Here is a 16,717-nt window from a genome sequence, read left to right on the forward strand (position 1 = left end):
TTTTATTGTCTATCAGATGAGTTTGACAGGGGTGTTGCTAGCTTTGTGAGAAAGGCATGCTAGTAGTATCTGGTGGCTCCTAGCCCACTTTCAATGACTGTAATCTCTTGGTGTAATTACTCGCAATAATCTCATTTGTATAAGCATCTTAAAACATCTTCTCTCACTCACCAAGCCTGACCAGTCAGAAGAGTTTTAAAAGAACAGCAAATCTGAGATTGATTGATTGATTTTTGGCTGTGCTGGGCCTTCATTACTTTGCGTGGGCTTTTCTCTAGCTGTGGTAAGCAGGGACTACTCTTTTTTGGGGTGCATGGGCTTCTCATTGTGGTGGTGTCTTTTTTTGCAGAGCACAGGCTTTAGGTGCAACACAAGCTCAGTAGTTCTAACTCACGGGCTCCAGAGCTGTGACTCACTAATTTTGGCAAACGGGCTTATTGCCCCTCGGCATGTGTGATCTTCCTGGACCACGGATGGAATCCCTGTCAGCTGCATTGGAAGACAAGTTCTTGTCCACTGCACCACCAGGAAAGTCCAAAAGAACAACAAATCTTTTTAAATTACAAAAGTAATACACATAAAAATTCAAATAAATTCCAGTACATAGAGTAAAAACTGAAAGTTCCCTTTGGCTCCTATCCCATGCCAGGAAATAGTTCCTCTTAGTTAATGGGTGTCTTTACCCCAGGCCTCCTTTTTCTTTTCTATTCTTTTCCTTTTGTTTTTTTTTAGGCCGCTAGATCTCAGTTCCCCAATCAGGGATCGAACCCTTTCCACCTGCTTTAGGAGGTTGGCGTCTTAACCACTGGACAGACAAGCAAGTCCCTCAGACCCTTTTCAGTTCTTTTGCATGTGTGCACACATATGCATATGTGCATACACACGTGCATACACACACACAAATGTGTATTTTAACGTTTTAAACATAATATCAACATGTTATACCTAGTGTTTCATATTATTCTGGGATTTGCTTTGTTTATTAGACAATGTGTATTGGAGATGAATGAGAAGTTTTTCAATCCACCTGTAGCTTACAGATGATTCATGAATTTGAATATATGAGTGAAGTATAACCCAAAATGCTTCATTTAGATTTGGAAGCTTATTTCAGAGTAGATGAGGTTTTAAATTTTTGACAACTAAGTGGTATGGTTCTATTTCTGCTGCTGCTACTGCTAAGTCGCTTCAGTTGTGTCCAACTCTGTGCAACCCCATAGACGGCAGACCACTGGGCTTCCCTGTCCCTGGGATTCTCCAGGCAAGAACACTGGAGTGGGTTGCCATTTCCTTCTCCAATGCATGAAAGTGAAAAGTGAAAATGAAGTTGCTTAGTCGTGTCCAACTCTTTGCGACCCCATGGACTGCAGCCTACCAGGCTCCTCCATCCATGGGATTTTCCAGGCAAGAGTACTGCAGTGGGTTACCATTGCCTTCTCCGATGGTTCTACTTAGATCTACTTAATAAACCTAGTCTTGGAAAGTGTTAACTGAATTTATAAATTGAATCATATTATAAAAGTGTCCTGGAAACTGATTATTGGAAAGGACTCAACAATGAGTGATATTTACAGGGAATATTCTTTAGAAATAAAAATGACCACCCTAATAGACCACTTGTGAACAGTAAAATATCTTTTCTTTGTCTTAAATTGGAGTTCTCTGCATATGAGCTTGACCAACCCCAACGCAAGCCTGATGGAAGTGGAAGAAATGGCTTGCTTTTTTCCATTAGATGTTTGATGTTTCATCAAAGTGTAAGTCAGACAAAGAGGACTGACCTTTAAAACTGGTTGGCATGAGATAAACCCTTCTCCCAAGTTCTTTAGTTGGGTAGAGCCAGCTAAACTCTACAATATTCCTCATAAAGTGGTCAAAATCCATCAAAACTCATTGGACAAAACTATTTGGTCTCATATGGTTTGATCCAACTGGATTCAAACCAAGAAGTGCTGGCTGAAATCACACTCTTAATCAATATTCATGGTTGTGAGAGCGTGCAAACTGGACCATTCCTTGACTGTTTGCTGCAGGGGAAACTAAAGACTCCTAGTCTTTCTTCTTACTGCTTTCCCTCTTTCTGCCCCCTCCCCTGCCCCCCACTCTACAGGAACATCACCTGTAAATGTTTTCTTTCAAAGCAAGGTTTTAAGCTGAAATTTCTCCCAGCCTAAAAGGTGCCCCCACCTCAAGAAAATAATTTATGTTTGAAGATTTACTGAAACTGTCTTAATAGAAAAAAGTGTTTTTCATTAGTTAAAGAAAAGTACCCTGAAAAATAGAAGATGAGTTCTATGCTTTGCATTTCAAACTCTCAGTGATCTAAACAGTCCATGGAGCCTAGGGCTTTGATCAATTTGTCAACAAATGATATGTCTTTAATATCCTAAAGTTATTAATCCTTGAGTACTTTATGTATCTGCAAAGATATAAATTATCATTCCTAAAAAGACTGCCAGAAAACAAATTCACATATACGGTAGTTTGCAAATCTTGAAAGGATTCCATGCCAGAAGTTCGTTGGATTTCAGAATGCCCTCCCCATGGACAGTGACTAGATTTCCCCAAGCCCAGGAAGCAGTTTGAGTCACCATGAGGTGAGATAATAGCAATAGACTCACTGTGTTCCCTAATCTCTCAGGAAGCCTTTTCCAACACATTGAGGGGCTGAGGTGGAGTCAGAATCTGCAGTTTCCATTGCAGCAAGATGAAACCTCCAGCAGCAAGACATGGGTAGGGCTTGGTAATCACTTGATGGTAACTTGAAGGTGAGGAGTTGCTTCAGTTTCCCTATTCTGCCAATTCCTGGCTGGCTGAATTAGGACTCTTCAGGTCATAAGTAAAAGACATGGGGGATTTGCTACCAAGGATTCAGGGGCAGTTCAGGAACCCAGGCTAGGAGGACCTTCACAAGGACTGGAGCAAGGTACCAAGACAGAGTTGTCTTTCCAGATTAATTGCTTGCATTGCTTAACTTCTCTGTGTGTCTGTCTGCTTTATTCCTCCCTTGTGAGCACTCAGCAGTCTAAGTCTGCTGAGTGAAACCTGACTCCATGTTGGATCTGTTTCTTTGATTTTGTTGTGGTTCAGCTGCTCAGTCGTGTCCGACTCTTTGCAACCCCATGGACTGCAGCGCAACAGGCTTCCCTGTCCTTCATTATCTCCTGGAGCTTGATCAAACTCCTGTCCATTGAGTCGGTGATGCCATCAAACCATCTAGTCCTCTGCTCTTCGGTCCCCTTCTTCTCCTGCCTTCAGTCTTTCCCAGCATCAGCATCTTTGACTTTAACTGTTGCTTTTGTTATTATAATCGCTAAAAGGATGCTGTCTTTAACTATCAGCATACATAATCACCTGCCTCAGGGAACCTGTCCCTCTGCCCAATGTTAAACTAAAGACCCTTTATTCTGTAGGAAGGGAGACATTCTGACCCTGCCCACCTGTGAATGGTTGCAGAAAAGAAGAAATTAACACATCTCCTTCCCAGTGCTGGCCCAATCAAGAGGTACTTTGCAAAACGAATGGCCTTTTTACTTTACTTTCTCACTTCCTCTATTCTATAAAAAAAAAAAAAAAAAACTGGCATGCACACACCCTCCCTCCCTTCACCATAAGATGGTACTCTCAAGACACTAGCCTGCCTTCTAGGATGCCCAGTTTTATGAATCAAATCCCTGTTTCTTGCCTCAACATCTTTTCTCCCAATTATTAGCTTAGTTGTGTGGTGAGCAGACTGAGCTTGGATTTGGCAACAAGACCACTTGTCTGCCCCATGGCATGGTCTCCACTTTTTAAATTTTCTTCTCCCTAGTTCAACAGATACTGACAGAGGTCCGTGTATCCAAATTCCCAAGGAGAAAGCATTTGATGATCCTAAATGTCATCAAGTGGTGTACAGTCCAGGGTCAACTTGGCTCTGGTCAGGGGGCCAGGTCATGTGGCTCAAAAATGGCTGCCATCTCCTCTCTCATTCTTTTCTCATCCCCTAAGTACAGATGAAGAAGGAAGGAAATTCTCCCCATAAGAGCACTGTGAAATGGCAGACGCTGCAGAGTATCTAATAAATTCTCTAACTTTGGGAAAAATCATTTTACATCTCAGTCTCAGTTTTCTTTTCTTAAAAAAAAAAAAAAAAAAAAAAGAGGTAAAACTGAAACTTTACCTCAGTTTGGGACTCGAACCCACCCAAACCCCACAGTTTTCCCACCGAGGTCACAGACCTGGTTTCAGGACCTAATAAACTTCAAGTTCTTGATGTCTCATCACAGAAAGAATTCAATGAGAGACAAAGTGATAGGTAAGAAGTAGATTTATTCGGAGAGGAACACACTCCACAGACAGAGTGCAGGCCATCGCAGAGGACAAGTGCAATGGTCTTGAAATGTGGCATTGTTATTTTTTATGGGCTGGGTAATTTTATAGGTAATGAGTGGGAGGACTGTTGCTGCTGCTGCTGCTAAGTCGCTTCAGTTGTGTCTGACTCTGTGTGACCCCATAGACAGCAGCCTACAAGGCTCCCTGGTCCCTAGGATTCTGCAGACAAGAACACTGGAGTGGGTTGCCTCTTCCTTCTCCAATGCGTGAAAGTGAATTCGCTCAGTCGTGTCCAACTTGTAGCAACCCCATGGACTGCAGCCTACCAGGCTCCTCCGTCCATGGGATTTTCTAGGCAAGAGTGTTGCAGGAAGGGGGACCCCTACCAGGGCCCGAAACTCGGCTCTTGCCTAACACTCGGAAATGAATTGTCTGAGGAGACACATGTGCTGACAAAGCAAGAGATTTTATTGGGAAAGGGCACCCGGGTGGAGAGCAGTAGAGTAAGGGAACCCAGGAGAACTGCTCTGCCACATGGCTCACAGTCTCGGGTTTTATGGTGATGGGATTAGTTTCTGGGTGGTCTTTGGCCAATCACTCTAATTCAGGGTCTTTCCTGGTGGCGCAGCATCGCTCAGCCAAGATGGATGCTAGCGAGAGGGATTCTGGGAAGTGGACGGACATGTGGTGTCTCCTTTTGACCTTTCCCGAACTCTTCCGGTTGGCAGTGGCTTATCAGGATCTCCTATCATAAAACAACTCATGCAAATGGTTACTATGGTGCCTGGCCAAGGTGGGCGGTTTCAATCAGTGTGCTTCCCCTAACAAGAGTACTGGAGTGGGTTGCCATTGCCTACTCCGGTAGGAGGACTATTCCAACGATTTGGGGCAAGGGGTGGAGATTTCCAGGAATCCAGCTACCTCCCACTTTTTGGTCTTTTGATGGTGACATGGGACTGTCCTGGAACCTCTGGGTGTGTCATTTAGCTTGCTGATTGAGGATAAAGGTCTGATCAAAGTTGACTTGTCTGCCATCTTGGACCCATTTAATTCTAATCAGTTTATGTTGTGTGCTCAGGCTGTGTCATTCTTTAGAAAGTTTTGCCCTACCCTGCCCACCTCCCTCCCCCCAACCCTTCTTTCCCGGTTGGTTCAAAATCAATGGTCTCTGAGGGTTGTAGAATTCACATGCAAAAATTTACAAATGAGTCCAAAAGCTCTAAAAACTGTGAGGTGTACTCCTTAGTCTAGAACAACATTCCCAAAGTGTTTATTGAGCACTCACTACACACTGGGAAAACTTTTCAATACAAAAGTAAAGAGTGAAGATAAATTCCAGGAATAGAATGAATGTGGTTTAGTAATAGAAAGATTACGCTTTAGTCACTAACACCTAAGTTGAATCCTCCTTCTGGCACTTGGAGACCGGGGTTCGATCTCTGAGTCGAGAAGATCCCCTGGAGAAGGAAATGGCAACCCACTCCAGTATTCTTGCCTGGAAAATTCCATGGACAGAGAAGTCTGGTAGGCTACAGTCCATGGGGTTGCAAAGAGTCAGACATGACTGAGCGACTTCACTTTCACTTTCTGGCACTTAGTTGTGTGGCTTTGGTTAGGTTTCCCATCTCTGAGTCTCAGTTTTCTTATCTGTAAAGTGGGAATATATGGCAACCCACTCCAGTATTCTTGCATAGAGAATTCCATGGAAAGAGAAGCCCAGTGGGTTACAATCCATTGGGTTGCAAAGAGCTGGACACAACTGAGTGACTAACACTTTCACTTTACTCTTTGGTGGTGGTTTATTGCTGCTGCTGCTGCCAAGTCGCTTCAGTCGTGTCCGACTCTGTGCGACCCCATAGATGGCAGCCCACCAGGCTTCTGGGTCCCTGGGATTCTCCAGGCAAGAACACTGGAGTGGGTTGCCATTTCCTTCTCCAATGCATGAAAGTGAAAAGTGAAAGTGAAGTCACTCAGTCATGTCCGACCCTCAGTGACCCCATGGACTGCAGCCTTCCAGGCTCCTCCGTCCATGGGATTTTCCAGGCAAGCTAAGTCATGTCTAATTCTTGTGACCCCATGGACTGTAGCCTGCCAGGCTCCTCTGTCCATGGGATTTTCCAGGCAAGAATACTGGAGTGGGTTCCCATTTCCTTCTCCAGGGGATCTTCCTGACCCAGTAATCAAACCCAGGTCTCCTGCATTGCCGGCAGATTCTTTACTGACTCAACTATAAGGGAAGTCCCTAACTCTTTATTATTTGTTATAGTCTAAATGGTCCTACTGGGGCTTCCCTGGTGGCTCAAACAATTTGCTCCAAATTCACGTGCACCCAGAACCTGTGAATGTGGAGCAAATGTAATTTTTGCAGATGTAATTATGTTAGGATGCACCAGACTGGTTTAGAACAGACCCTAATCCAAAGACTGGAACTGGTGTCCCTATAAAAAGAGGGAGATCTGGGCAGAGAGAGTCACACAGGGAGAATGCTCCATGACAACAAAGAAGGAGATGGTGTGATATTTCCTCAAGACAAGGACTGCCACACACAAGAAGCGAGGAATGTCATTTCATCAGGGAAGGCAACTGAGGCCCAAAGTGACGTCACAAGCCACCGGAAACTAGGGTTAGTACCTGGTCCCCAAGGGGATAAAAATGCCTTGTCTGAATATGCATTTTTTTGGCCTTGTGCTCCATATGCCATGTTTGTCTTTGACTCTACTCTTTGGGACAAAGGGAAATCACAACATCAAATTTGGGAACTACATCACTTAAGTGTCTTCATGGGAAAGCATATTTCTTTATCATATAAAAAGAAAAGGTCCTAAGGCACAATTCCTACTTTAAAAACAGAACCACAGGATTTCCTTGATGGTCCAGTGGTTAAGAATCCACCTGCCAATGCTGGGGACACAGGTTCGATCCCTGGTCCCAGAAGATCCTACATGCTGGGGAGCAACTAAAACACATGTGCCACAACTACTGAACCCTCACGTCTACAGCCCATGCTCTGCAAATAAGAGAATCCACTGCAATGAGAAGCCTGGCACCACAACTGGAGAGTAGCTCCATTTGTTCACCGCAACTCGAGAAAGCCCATGCTCAGCAACAAAGACCCAGCACAGCCAAAAATAAAGAGAAAACCCCACAGAATTTGGTCCTAGTGGCTGTAAATGACCACAGCAGAGGGAAGAGGAGCCTTCTGCTTCTAGGACTGAACATCTCTGTGTGACACAGCCTGATTGGGCCAGCAGCTCTGTGCCTCTTCTGTAAATTAAGTAGAAAACGGTTATTTGCCAAGAATTTTATTGCCCTCTCAGCCACCTTGATCTTGCTTGCCAGACAGGACTGGGAAGAAGAGCAGAAACCCAGACACAAGGGAGACCACGTCATCCTTGAAGGCCATATCGGAAGACTTCTTGGCCTGAACTGACAACTGGATAAACAAGGTCGGTGGTGTGCAGGTGTACCTCCCTAGTCATGTGTGCGACCAAATACTTAGCAGCTTCACACGGGGGCTACCAGGAAACCCCAGGCTTCAGCTGCAGCCTGAAGACAGAAGGATTGAATTGCACTTTCCTTGCAGGCTGGTCAGCTGGGCCTAATTTGACTGTTGGTTTTCTCTGTGAGGAAGTGCAGTGTCTCTAGAGGATTCAGGAGGGAGGAGGCAAAATCAAGGTCGACAGGCAGGATGTTTTCTTTGCTCTTCTGAGATATCTAAAGCCCGCGCTGGTGCGGGGAGAAGTCAACTCCTCCTCCAGATCCTTCAACACCTTGTTCTCTTTGGGTCTCAAGTGTCTAAAGGCAGAGTGGGGGGTTGGGGGGGAAGTCGGGGGGAGGGGCAAGCACCATCTTTCTTAATGCGGAACACCAAGAAAGAAAGAATCAGTGTTCCTCTCCAGGTATCTAGGTGTTCCTCAGTTGCCAAATCACAAGAGCAAGGGCAGGGACGCGGAGGATGACTCGGAATCCACTTGAAACCCACTCGGTTGGTTCTTGAGCAATGTCGCAGAAGTTTGGGGCTGTGGGAAGACGCGACATCACGCAGAATTTGGCAAGAACTCAAGAAATGTTCTCTAGCGGGGCTCGCGCTCCCTGCCAGAAGTGGGCAAAGGCAGAGACTAGAGGCTAGATGCGGGGAGTTGGGGGGTGGAAAATCGGACCTCCCTTTGAGATCAACAGTGAACAGGAAGGTCCCTAAGCGATCGGCCAGTGCGCGCCAAGTGGACTCACGCAGATCCACACGTGCGCGGCCGCTCCCCATTAGGTGGCACTTATGCACCAGCCGACAGGGGTGGGGACACCTGTACCTTTTCGCCCAGTTCCGAGCCTGCCGGACGCCAGAGATCACCCGAGTCCGCGCGGGCCCGCAGGAAGGAAAGGAGCCCTGACGTGCCCTGCGCAAGGTGGAGGCGAACACCTGGGCGTCCGCGCGCGGGGGGCGGGCGCTAGGACCCGAGCGGCGCACCTGTTGGCTGGCGCCCGGGGCTCCGCCCGCCCGCCAGCCACCCCGAGCGCCCAGCCCGGCGCGGGCGAGGGCGGGAGGGAAGGGCGCGAGCAGAGGGCACCGGGCGGCGGCGGCTCCGGGAGCACCATGGCCGAGCTGCTCTGGAGCCTGCAGGATTCCCAGCTTGTCGCCCGCTTCCAGCGCCGCTGCGGGCTCTTCCCCGCGCTGGATGAAGGCCCCGGCGAGAACGGCGCGGGCCCAGCGGACGGCGAGGCGCGGAGGCCCGAGCTCGGGCATCTCCCCGCCGCCAAAGGCAAGGGCGCCGGAGAGCCAGCCAATGGGCTGCGGAGACTGGCGGCCCCGCAGGTAACCGCGGGCCAGGTGTTCGCAGAGGGGGGAGGTGAAGGGGGCAGATCGCTCTGCAGCCTGCGGACTGGTAGGTCCAGCCGACCCCGCGACGCGGCGAGGGGCTTCCGGCGATCCTTGCCGAGCCGAGAGGGCCGCGTCCCCGGCGGTGACCCGGCTGTCTGCGCGGTGGGTCCCACCCCTAGGATGACACCCTCTAACGCTGCCAGGTGACAACCAAGTCTGTTAAGACTTCAGATGGACCCTGAGCTAAAGCTATTTAGAGATTTTTTTTTTTTTTTAGAGTCTATTTAGAGATTTTCTGCCGTCCTAAGTATATGTGCATGTATATTCTTCCAAATATATGAGAGTTACATAATTGAAAAGAGGAGCGGAGATGTCATTGTCATTTTCGGGAGAGGCTTCGCTGGGGAGAAATTCCGACAACTCCCCCCTCCCTCATTGTGAGTTTCCGCGCCATCCCCTTTGTTTGAGCCACACTAAGCTGGTGCAGTAGGACTCCGCTTGCTCCTCAACGTCCTGCACCGCCGGCTCTCCAGACAGAATTGCGGGTTTAAATACTGCTGCTGGAGAGATTTACCAACCCCACCGCCTACCAACAGTGCTGTTGTCCAGACAGCGCGCTTCGCTCCCACCCTCCCCTAGAGTCTTCGGGTCCCGCCGGCCTGGTGGGTCTCTTTTTGGCTGACACCAAGTGACTCTGAACAGATGCTGTCAGGAGGGAGGCTCACCACGTTGTCCTTCAGGCGTGCACAGTGTGGTTATACAATCCACTGCGGCTTTGGGAAGCCGGCGCATCGTCGCAGTGCACAAGGACTCCAGGCGGGAGAGACGAAACAGGCTGCAGATGCCAACGTGCCAGGGTGCAGGGCTGCCCTCTGGGAGCAGTGAGACACCTCGGGCCAGGACAGCGTCTGTGCCCTTCCCCCAGGAGAGGTGGAAAGTGTGACAAAGGAAAAGGGAAACAATGTATTACAACTCTTTGATGGGGGTGGTGGTCTTGGTGGTGGAGGAGGAAACCAGGTATTTTTTCTTCCTAGAAGTTTGATGACAGGAAGGTGGCATGTATTTATGTGTAGATTTCTAGATCTAGTAACTGAGGAATTATGAAGAATCTGGCTTTCACGGGGAATGGAATACTGTGGGCATTAAATGGTAGGATTTAATTAGAGGGTGGGCGGTGGGTTCCACTCCAGAGAAATCTTCCTCCATGATATTTTCTTTTCTCCTTTTGTGTTTTCTTGTCCATCCCACAGGACACCCAAAAACTTTTAGAGACCTTTGAGAGCCCCTGCCCCTTTCCTCTTGCTTTCTCTTTAAAATGGTGCAGAGAGGAGAGATTAAGAACCTGTCTCTTTCCTGAAATGCTGTCTGGCATTTTCTGGGCACACAGTTTATATCCACAGGTAGATGCATGGGCTGCTCCCTGTTGCTCTCTCCTCTAGCATTTCTTTATGCTCTGTTTCTTTAGTCCAGGGAGCAGAAGAAGAGCACAGTTTTCCACTAGTATTTCTCAAACTGTTTCAAGCATTACCCTTAGTCATTAACTTCCAGATCTGGAAAAGGAACCTCCTGCCCTTTAAAAGCAAGAGGAGCAGGTTTCCTTGTAGAAAGGAGTTATCTTGCTCCTTTCAGTGAAGGAAATGAAAGGATCATCCCCTTTCTTTCCTTTTTTAAAACAGTTTTTTTATTGGAGTAAAATTGCTTTACAATGTTGTGTTAGTTTCTGCTGTACCACAAAGTGAATCAGCTAATGTATACTTAGATCTCCAATCCCCTTTCTATCCTACACAGGACCTCACTCACTATAAGAGGGTTAAAAATTCATGATAAGAAATCCCCACATGCAATGGGCAAAAAAATGAGAGCACTTGATAAATAATGGGATAATGTTTTTAAAGGTCGGTTGGTATCAAGTGACTTGGGAAGATTCATATTTTGCAAGTACAGGTGGAGTTCCCAAAGCAAGATGATTGCATACTTGCCCCCAGATAATTGATAGGACCTCAAAGGGACAGCGGACAAAACTTCTCTCCAATTAGCTACTCTTCCCCTTGGCCTCTGCCTGACTTGTGGCTTGTCTGAATTGCCTGTCCATCCTCTGAGTAAACTCCCACTCATCCTTCAGTTTCAAAGGTCAGTTCCTCAGGAGACACTTTCACTCACTCTCCAATCTCCCTCCTCTCTTTATAGATCCTTTTTGCTTCTTATCAGTTTTCATCATGTTGTGTAAGTGAGCCACTTTGTGGCTATCTGATTATTGCTAGCCTCTTCCAGGGGATGATAAGCTCTAAGAATGCAGGAAACTTGTCTACGGTGCTCATTATTTGCTCCTCATGGCCTGGTGCCTGGGAGCTCAGTGAATTTTAAAAATAAGTGAGTGCAGATTGCAATATAAAATTGCCCTTTAAAAGCTAAACAAGGAGGGTTTTTTTGCAGAGAAGTATCTTACTGCTTGGGCATTCAGTGAACCAAATGGTAGGCTTTCCCCCTCCCATCCAACACTCTTCACTCGCTATATCATGACAAAGAGAGTGTTCGACATTCAAGATAAGAAACTGAAGATTTTTAAAAACTGAAGTGTAAATATTGAAAATCAAAATTTTCCACATAATCTAGAAGTCAGGCAGCACCAGGGTATTGATTTAAGATATATCAGACAACAGAGAAGTTGTTTTCTTCCCTGAATGGCTTTGTTGTTGTTTAGTTGCTGTGCTGTGTTGTTTAGTTGCTGTGTTGTGTGACCTTTGTGACCCCATGGACTATATGGAGCCTTCTAGTCTCCTCTGTCCATGGGATTTCCTAGGCAAGAATACTGGAGTGGCTTGCCATTTTCACCTCCAGGGAATCTTCCCAATCTAGGGAACAAACCTGCAGCTGGCTGATTCTCTACCCCTGAGCCATCTGGGAAGCCCCTGCGTGACTTCAGATAGTAACAAGTCTTATTTTTTCTTACCTTTCATATTTTCTATATTTCTTGTAGTGCTTATAAAGCAGGGACAAGTAGGAAAATGACTGAAGAAGGGCTTCCTTTACACATTCTTGTAACACCACACACTTCTAGCTTAAAGAGTAACTACATCATTTACAAATCAGGCTGGGCGGAACTTGCACAAAGCTGTCATGGTATAAATTAGACTCGACCTCATAGATTTCCCAGTAGGCCTACATGTCACAGAAAAAGTTTGAGTCCTAAAGAGTTAAATGCTTTGTTGAGGACTTTCTTGATATTGCACAGTCAGATCCGTGACTTATGTTTAAACTTCTTTCTACATGTGCACTTTCCTGGGAAAACAGCTCGAGGCTTTATTCTGTCTTCGTCATGGAGGATGTGTGAGGTGTTGGGTCTGTTCTAGGTCAGGGTAGAGATTTAATGGAAAGAGGAGCTATTGCTCTTGGTTTGTAAAGGTAACTGGTTTGCAAGGGTAACCAGAGGAGGACATTCTTGGAAGTCACCAGGAGCACTAGGCAGGGGTCTTTGGACCCAACTAAGTTGGGGACAAAGGCCTGGACAGAATTATGTTTATTTGTTCTGGAGTAAAGCCGCCGTTGAATACAATGGTATTTTGATTTCTGTCCTCTTTGCTTGCTCAATACAGTTCCATCAAGTTAGATTTTGTAGTACCTTTCCCATTGTTATGTCAGACTGTGGTTAATGTTTCCAAATTGCACTGTGCTCAATAAATACTATTTGATAAGTAGGTAATTTTTAGAAGTCTTTGCACTCCGCATTTTCCTCTTAAAACTTTTGGGGTCCTCCAAGACTGTCAATCTATAAAACCCCACCCTTAATTTTATTGGCTTGCTAAAGTGCAAAGGACCAGGGTCTAGCTCTGTGCAGATGCCTCTGTTGTCCCATCCTCAAAATGAGCAGAGTGGAATAGAACCTTGGGTTTCCAACTATGGCTATACATTACAGTCAGTTAGAGAAGCTTTAAAAACGAAACAGACAGGGATTTCCCTGGTTTGATCTCTGGTCAGGGAACTAGATCCCACATGCTGCAATTAATACCTGATGCAGTTAAATAAAAAATTAAAAAAAGAAACAAGCAAAAAACCAATGTCCAGGATCCAGGTCATAAGTAGGGCCCCAGTGCACGTGTGCTCCATTGCTAAGTCCTGTCCGACTCTTTGTGACTCCATAGACTGTAGCCCGCCAGGCTCCTCTGTGCATGGGGTTTGCTAGACAAGAATACTGGAGTGGGTTATCATTTCCTACTTCAGGGGATCTTCCCGGACCAAGGATCGAACCTGTGTCTCCTGCGTCTTGTGCATCGGCAGGTGGATTCTTTACCACTGAGCCACCTGTGAAGCCCGGGGCCCAGAGAAGCTGGCAAACAGAAGTAGGAAGCTCTGAATTCTCTTTCCCTGGGACCCACCCCCCTTAGTGTGTTTAGGACAAGGGTAGTGATGGCTGGAAGCAGCAGTCATGGTGTCTATTGACATTTTGACTCGATTATATCTAAACTGTCCAACGATCAGCCTTCAAGCTTTGATTATCTTTAGCTGGATGCTCAGGTTGGAAATGGCAAAATAAGCCTCTGTGAAAAGGTACGTTTGATCATTTTTTTCCCTAGTTGCAGATATGGTTCAGACGTGAAAATATGGGAAAAAATACAAAGAAAAAGTTAAACCCATGTCCATTATACCACTGTGCAAAGATAATCACCTGGTAAATGTTCAACCTGAATTTTAAAGGCTATATATTGCTCCATAGCATGGGTGTACTATAATTTAGTCGACCTCTTGGTAAGCCTTTAGTTTCTTTCTAGTTTTTGCTTTTAAAATATTATTTTTGTGTGTGTAGCCTGCAGGTTCCTCTGTCCCTGGGATTTTCCAGGCAAGAATACTGGAGTTTTTGCCATTTCCTTCTCCAGGGGATCTTCCCCACCCAGGGATCCAACCCATGTCTCCTTCAGCTTCTGCATTACAGGCAGATTCTTTACTGCTGATCCACTGGGGAAGCCCCACTTATCTTGGTAGCCTTGTTTTTATTTATTTATTTTAAAAAGTATTTATTATTCATTTGGCTGAATCGAGTCGTAGTTGCTACACACAGGCTCTTTCATTGTGGCACATGGGTTCAGTTGCTCCAAAGCATGTGGGCTCTTAGTTTTCCAACCAGTAATTGAACCCACCCAAGTTCCCTGCATTGCAAGGCAGATTCTTTACCACTGGGCCACCAGGGAAGTCCCAATAGTCTTGTTTTTAAATTGAGATATAACTGACACAACTTATTAGTTTCAAGTATGCAACATGATTCAATATTTGTGTATATTGTGATATGATCACCACAGTAAGTCTAGGTAACATCCATCACCATATGGAGTTACAGTTCTTTTTCTTGTGATCAGGACTTTTAAGATCTGCTCTTTCAGCAGTTTTCAAATATACAATACAGTATTAACCATAGTTATCATGCTGTTCATTACATCTTCATGACTTATTTTTTAACTGGATGTTTGCATCTTTTGACCATCTTCATCTATTTCGTTCACTGCTGTCCTCCACGCCCCACCTCTGCATGCATGTATGTGCATGCTCAGTCGTGTCTGACTCTGTGACCCTATGGACTATAGCCTCCCAGGCACTCCTGTCCATGGGATTCTCCAGTCAAGAATACTGGAGTGGGTAGCCATTTCCTTCTCCAGGGGATCTTTCCAACCCTGGGATCAAACCGACATCTCCTGTATGTCCTTGCATTGGCAGGCAGATTCTTTACCATGGAGCCATGTGGGAAGCCCCACCCCCATTCTGGCAACCATCAACTTGTTGTCTGTACTTGTGAGTTGTTTGTTGTTTAGATTCCACATATAAGTCAGATCATACATTATTTATCTTTATCTGACTTATTTCACTTAGCATAATGCCCTCAAGGCTTCTCAGGTTTCCTTTGCCATGCAGAAGCCTTTTAATTTAATGTAGTCCAACTTGTTTCTTTTTGCTTTTGTTGCTTCCACTTTGGGTGTCAAATCCAAAAAATCATTGCCAAGACTGATGTCAGTCGTTGATTGCTTTCTTAATTTAAATTTCCAGTCTTGTAATTGCTGGGTAGAAATATGTATATATTATGGCTTTCGATAAGTATTACCAACTTGTCGTGCAGAAAGCGTGGAGGGATACATAGCTATGAGTGCAGCTTTTCCTACACCCTCACCAGTCTTAGATATTAATAGTCTCTTTACTCTTTGGAGAAAATAGGCCATCTCTGTTTCTGTCTCATCTTTGCTTCCTTGATTTCCAGCTAACATTTATTGATCAGCTACTGTGTTTCTAGGACAGTTCTCAGCCTTAAAGGTACAAGATAAAGGAGATTTAGTTCCTGCCCTGGGAAAGCCACCAAGAAAATAATGCAATGCAGCAAATACTAGAATACAAGGAGAAATAGGTGGTTAGGGAGACGAGAGCAGGAGGCGGGGAACCCATGATGTCTTGAGTCAAGGCTTAAAGAGCAGTAGGTAGCAAATGGTTGAAAATATGAGACTCTGTTTTTCTTACATGGAAATCTCATGTAATGAAACATAAAGACACATTACTATTATTTTTTGTGAGTAGTGATAAGTTCATCTTGGCATAGTAAGAGTCCCAGCAGGACACAGATGGTTTACTGATAAGGGGTCACTGAAACTCTTATAAATGATTACATGGCAACTTTTATGTTCTGTATGGTAGTGGTGGCTTAGTTGCTCAGTAGGTCCAACTCTTTGCCCCCCCATGGACTGTAGCCTGCCAGACTCCTCTGTCCATGGAATTTTCCAGGCAAGAGTACTGAAATGGGTTGCCATTTCCTTCTGTAGGGGAACTTCTGTCTCTCGGATCAAACCTGGGTATCCTGTACTGCAAGTGGATTTTTTACCAACTGAGCCACCATATTTTATTGCAATTTACAAAAAAAGAAAGAAAGAAATGAAGGAATGGAGAAAGAAAGGAAACATAGGCTCTACTCCAGGGGGAGAAATCATAACTTCCCTCTCCTTAAGTGTGGGCTGCACATAGTGACTTCCTTCTGAAGAGTACAATATGGAAAGAGAGGCGGGGAGAAAAAGTGATTTTACAGTGTAAAACCTGACAGTGCCACCTCAGCCAGATGATCCAGGCTGATGTCAACAGTGATGAGTGAGTCTTGTTGATGTGTGTGCTCTTGGTGTGCATTGAAATGATAATCTCTTGATCCATGTTGAAAATGGCACTTCACCTCTGTGACCTTCTTCCCCCAAACTCTCATTCTAATCATGAGAAAGACACCAGGCAAATCCTACTTGAGGGACATTCTACAAAACACCTGTCCTCTTCAACACTGTCAAGGTCATCAATCATAAGGGATGTCTGAGAAACAGTCACAGTCAAGAGGAACCTAAGGCGATAGACAAAGAAGTGTAATTGTGGAGTCATGGATGGGACCTTGGAACAGAACAAAAAAAAAAAAAAAAGAAAAAGCATTTGGTAAAAGCTAAGGACATCTGAGTACAATATGGATCTTGGTTGAAAATAGCACATTAGTATTTTAACCAGTGTATCATATTGGTAAGATGTTTAAAGATGGGGAAACAGGCTGCAGGGACTTCCCTGAAGGTCCAGTGGCTGGGACTCCAC

At 45.5% G+C, this 16,717-nt stretch overlaps 1 protein-coding gene across 3 annotated transcripts in view; it reads left to right on the top strand.

The window, feature by feature from the left end:
* Positions 1-8,843: 8,843 nt before the first annotated feature.
* The window catches only part of SGPP2 (sphingosine-1-phosphate phosphatase 2), a 141,204-nt gene continuing 133,330 nt past the window's right edge, over positions 8,844-16,717 (top strand). The window contains exon 1 of one of the 3 annotated variants that reach the window (XM_055573583.1): positions 8,844-9,124. In XM_055573583.1, the coding sequence (XP_055429558.1) occupies positions 8,906-9,124 (219 nt within the window). In that variant the 5' untranslated portion in view covers positions 8,844-8,905. The remainder of the gene's footprint in view (positions 9,125-16,717) is intronic. The other 2 variants (XM_055573582.1, XM_055573584.1) reach the window with 2 other exon arrangements.

This window comes from Bubalus kerabau, chromosome 3 (genome assembly GCF_029407905.1).
Source record: "Bubalus kerabau isolate K-KA32 ecotype Philippines breed swamp buffalo chromosome 3, PCC_UOA_SB_1v2, whole genome shotgun sequence".
NCBI classification, from domain to species: domain Eukaryota; kingdom Metazoa; phylum Chordata; class Mammalia; order Artiodactyla; family Bovidae; genus Bubalus; species Bubalus kerabau.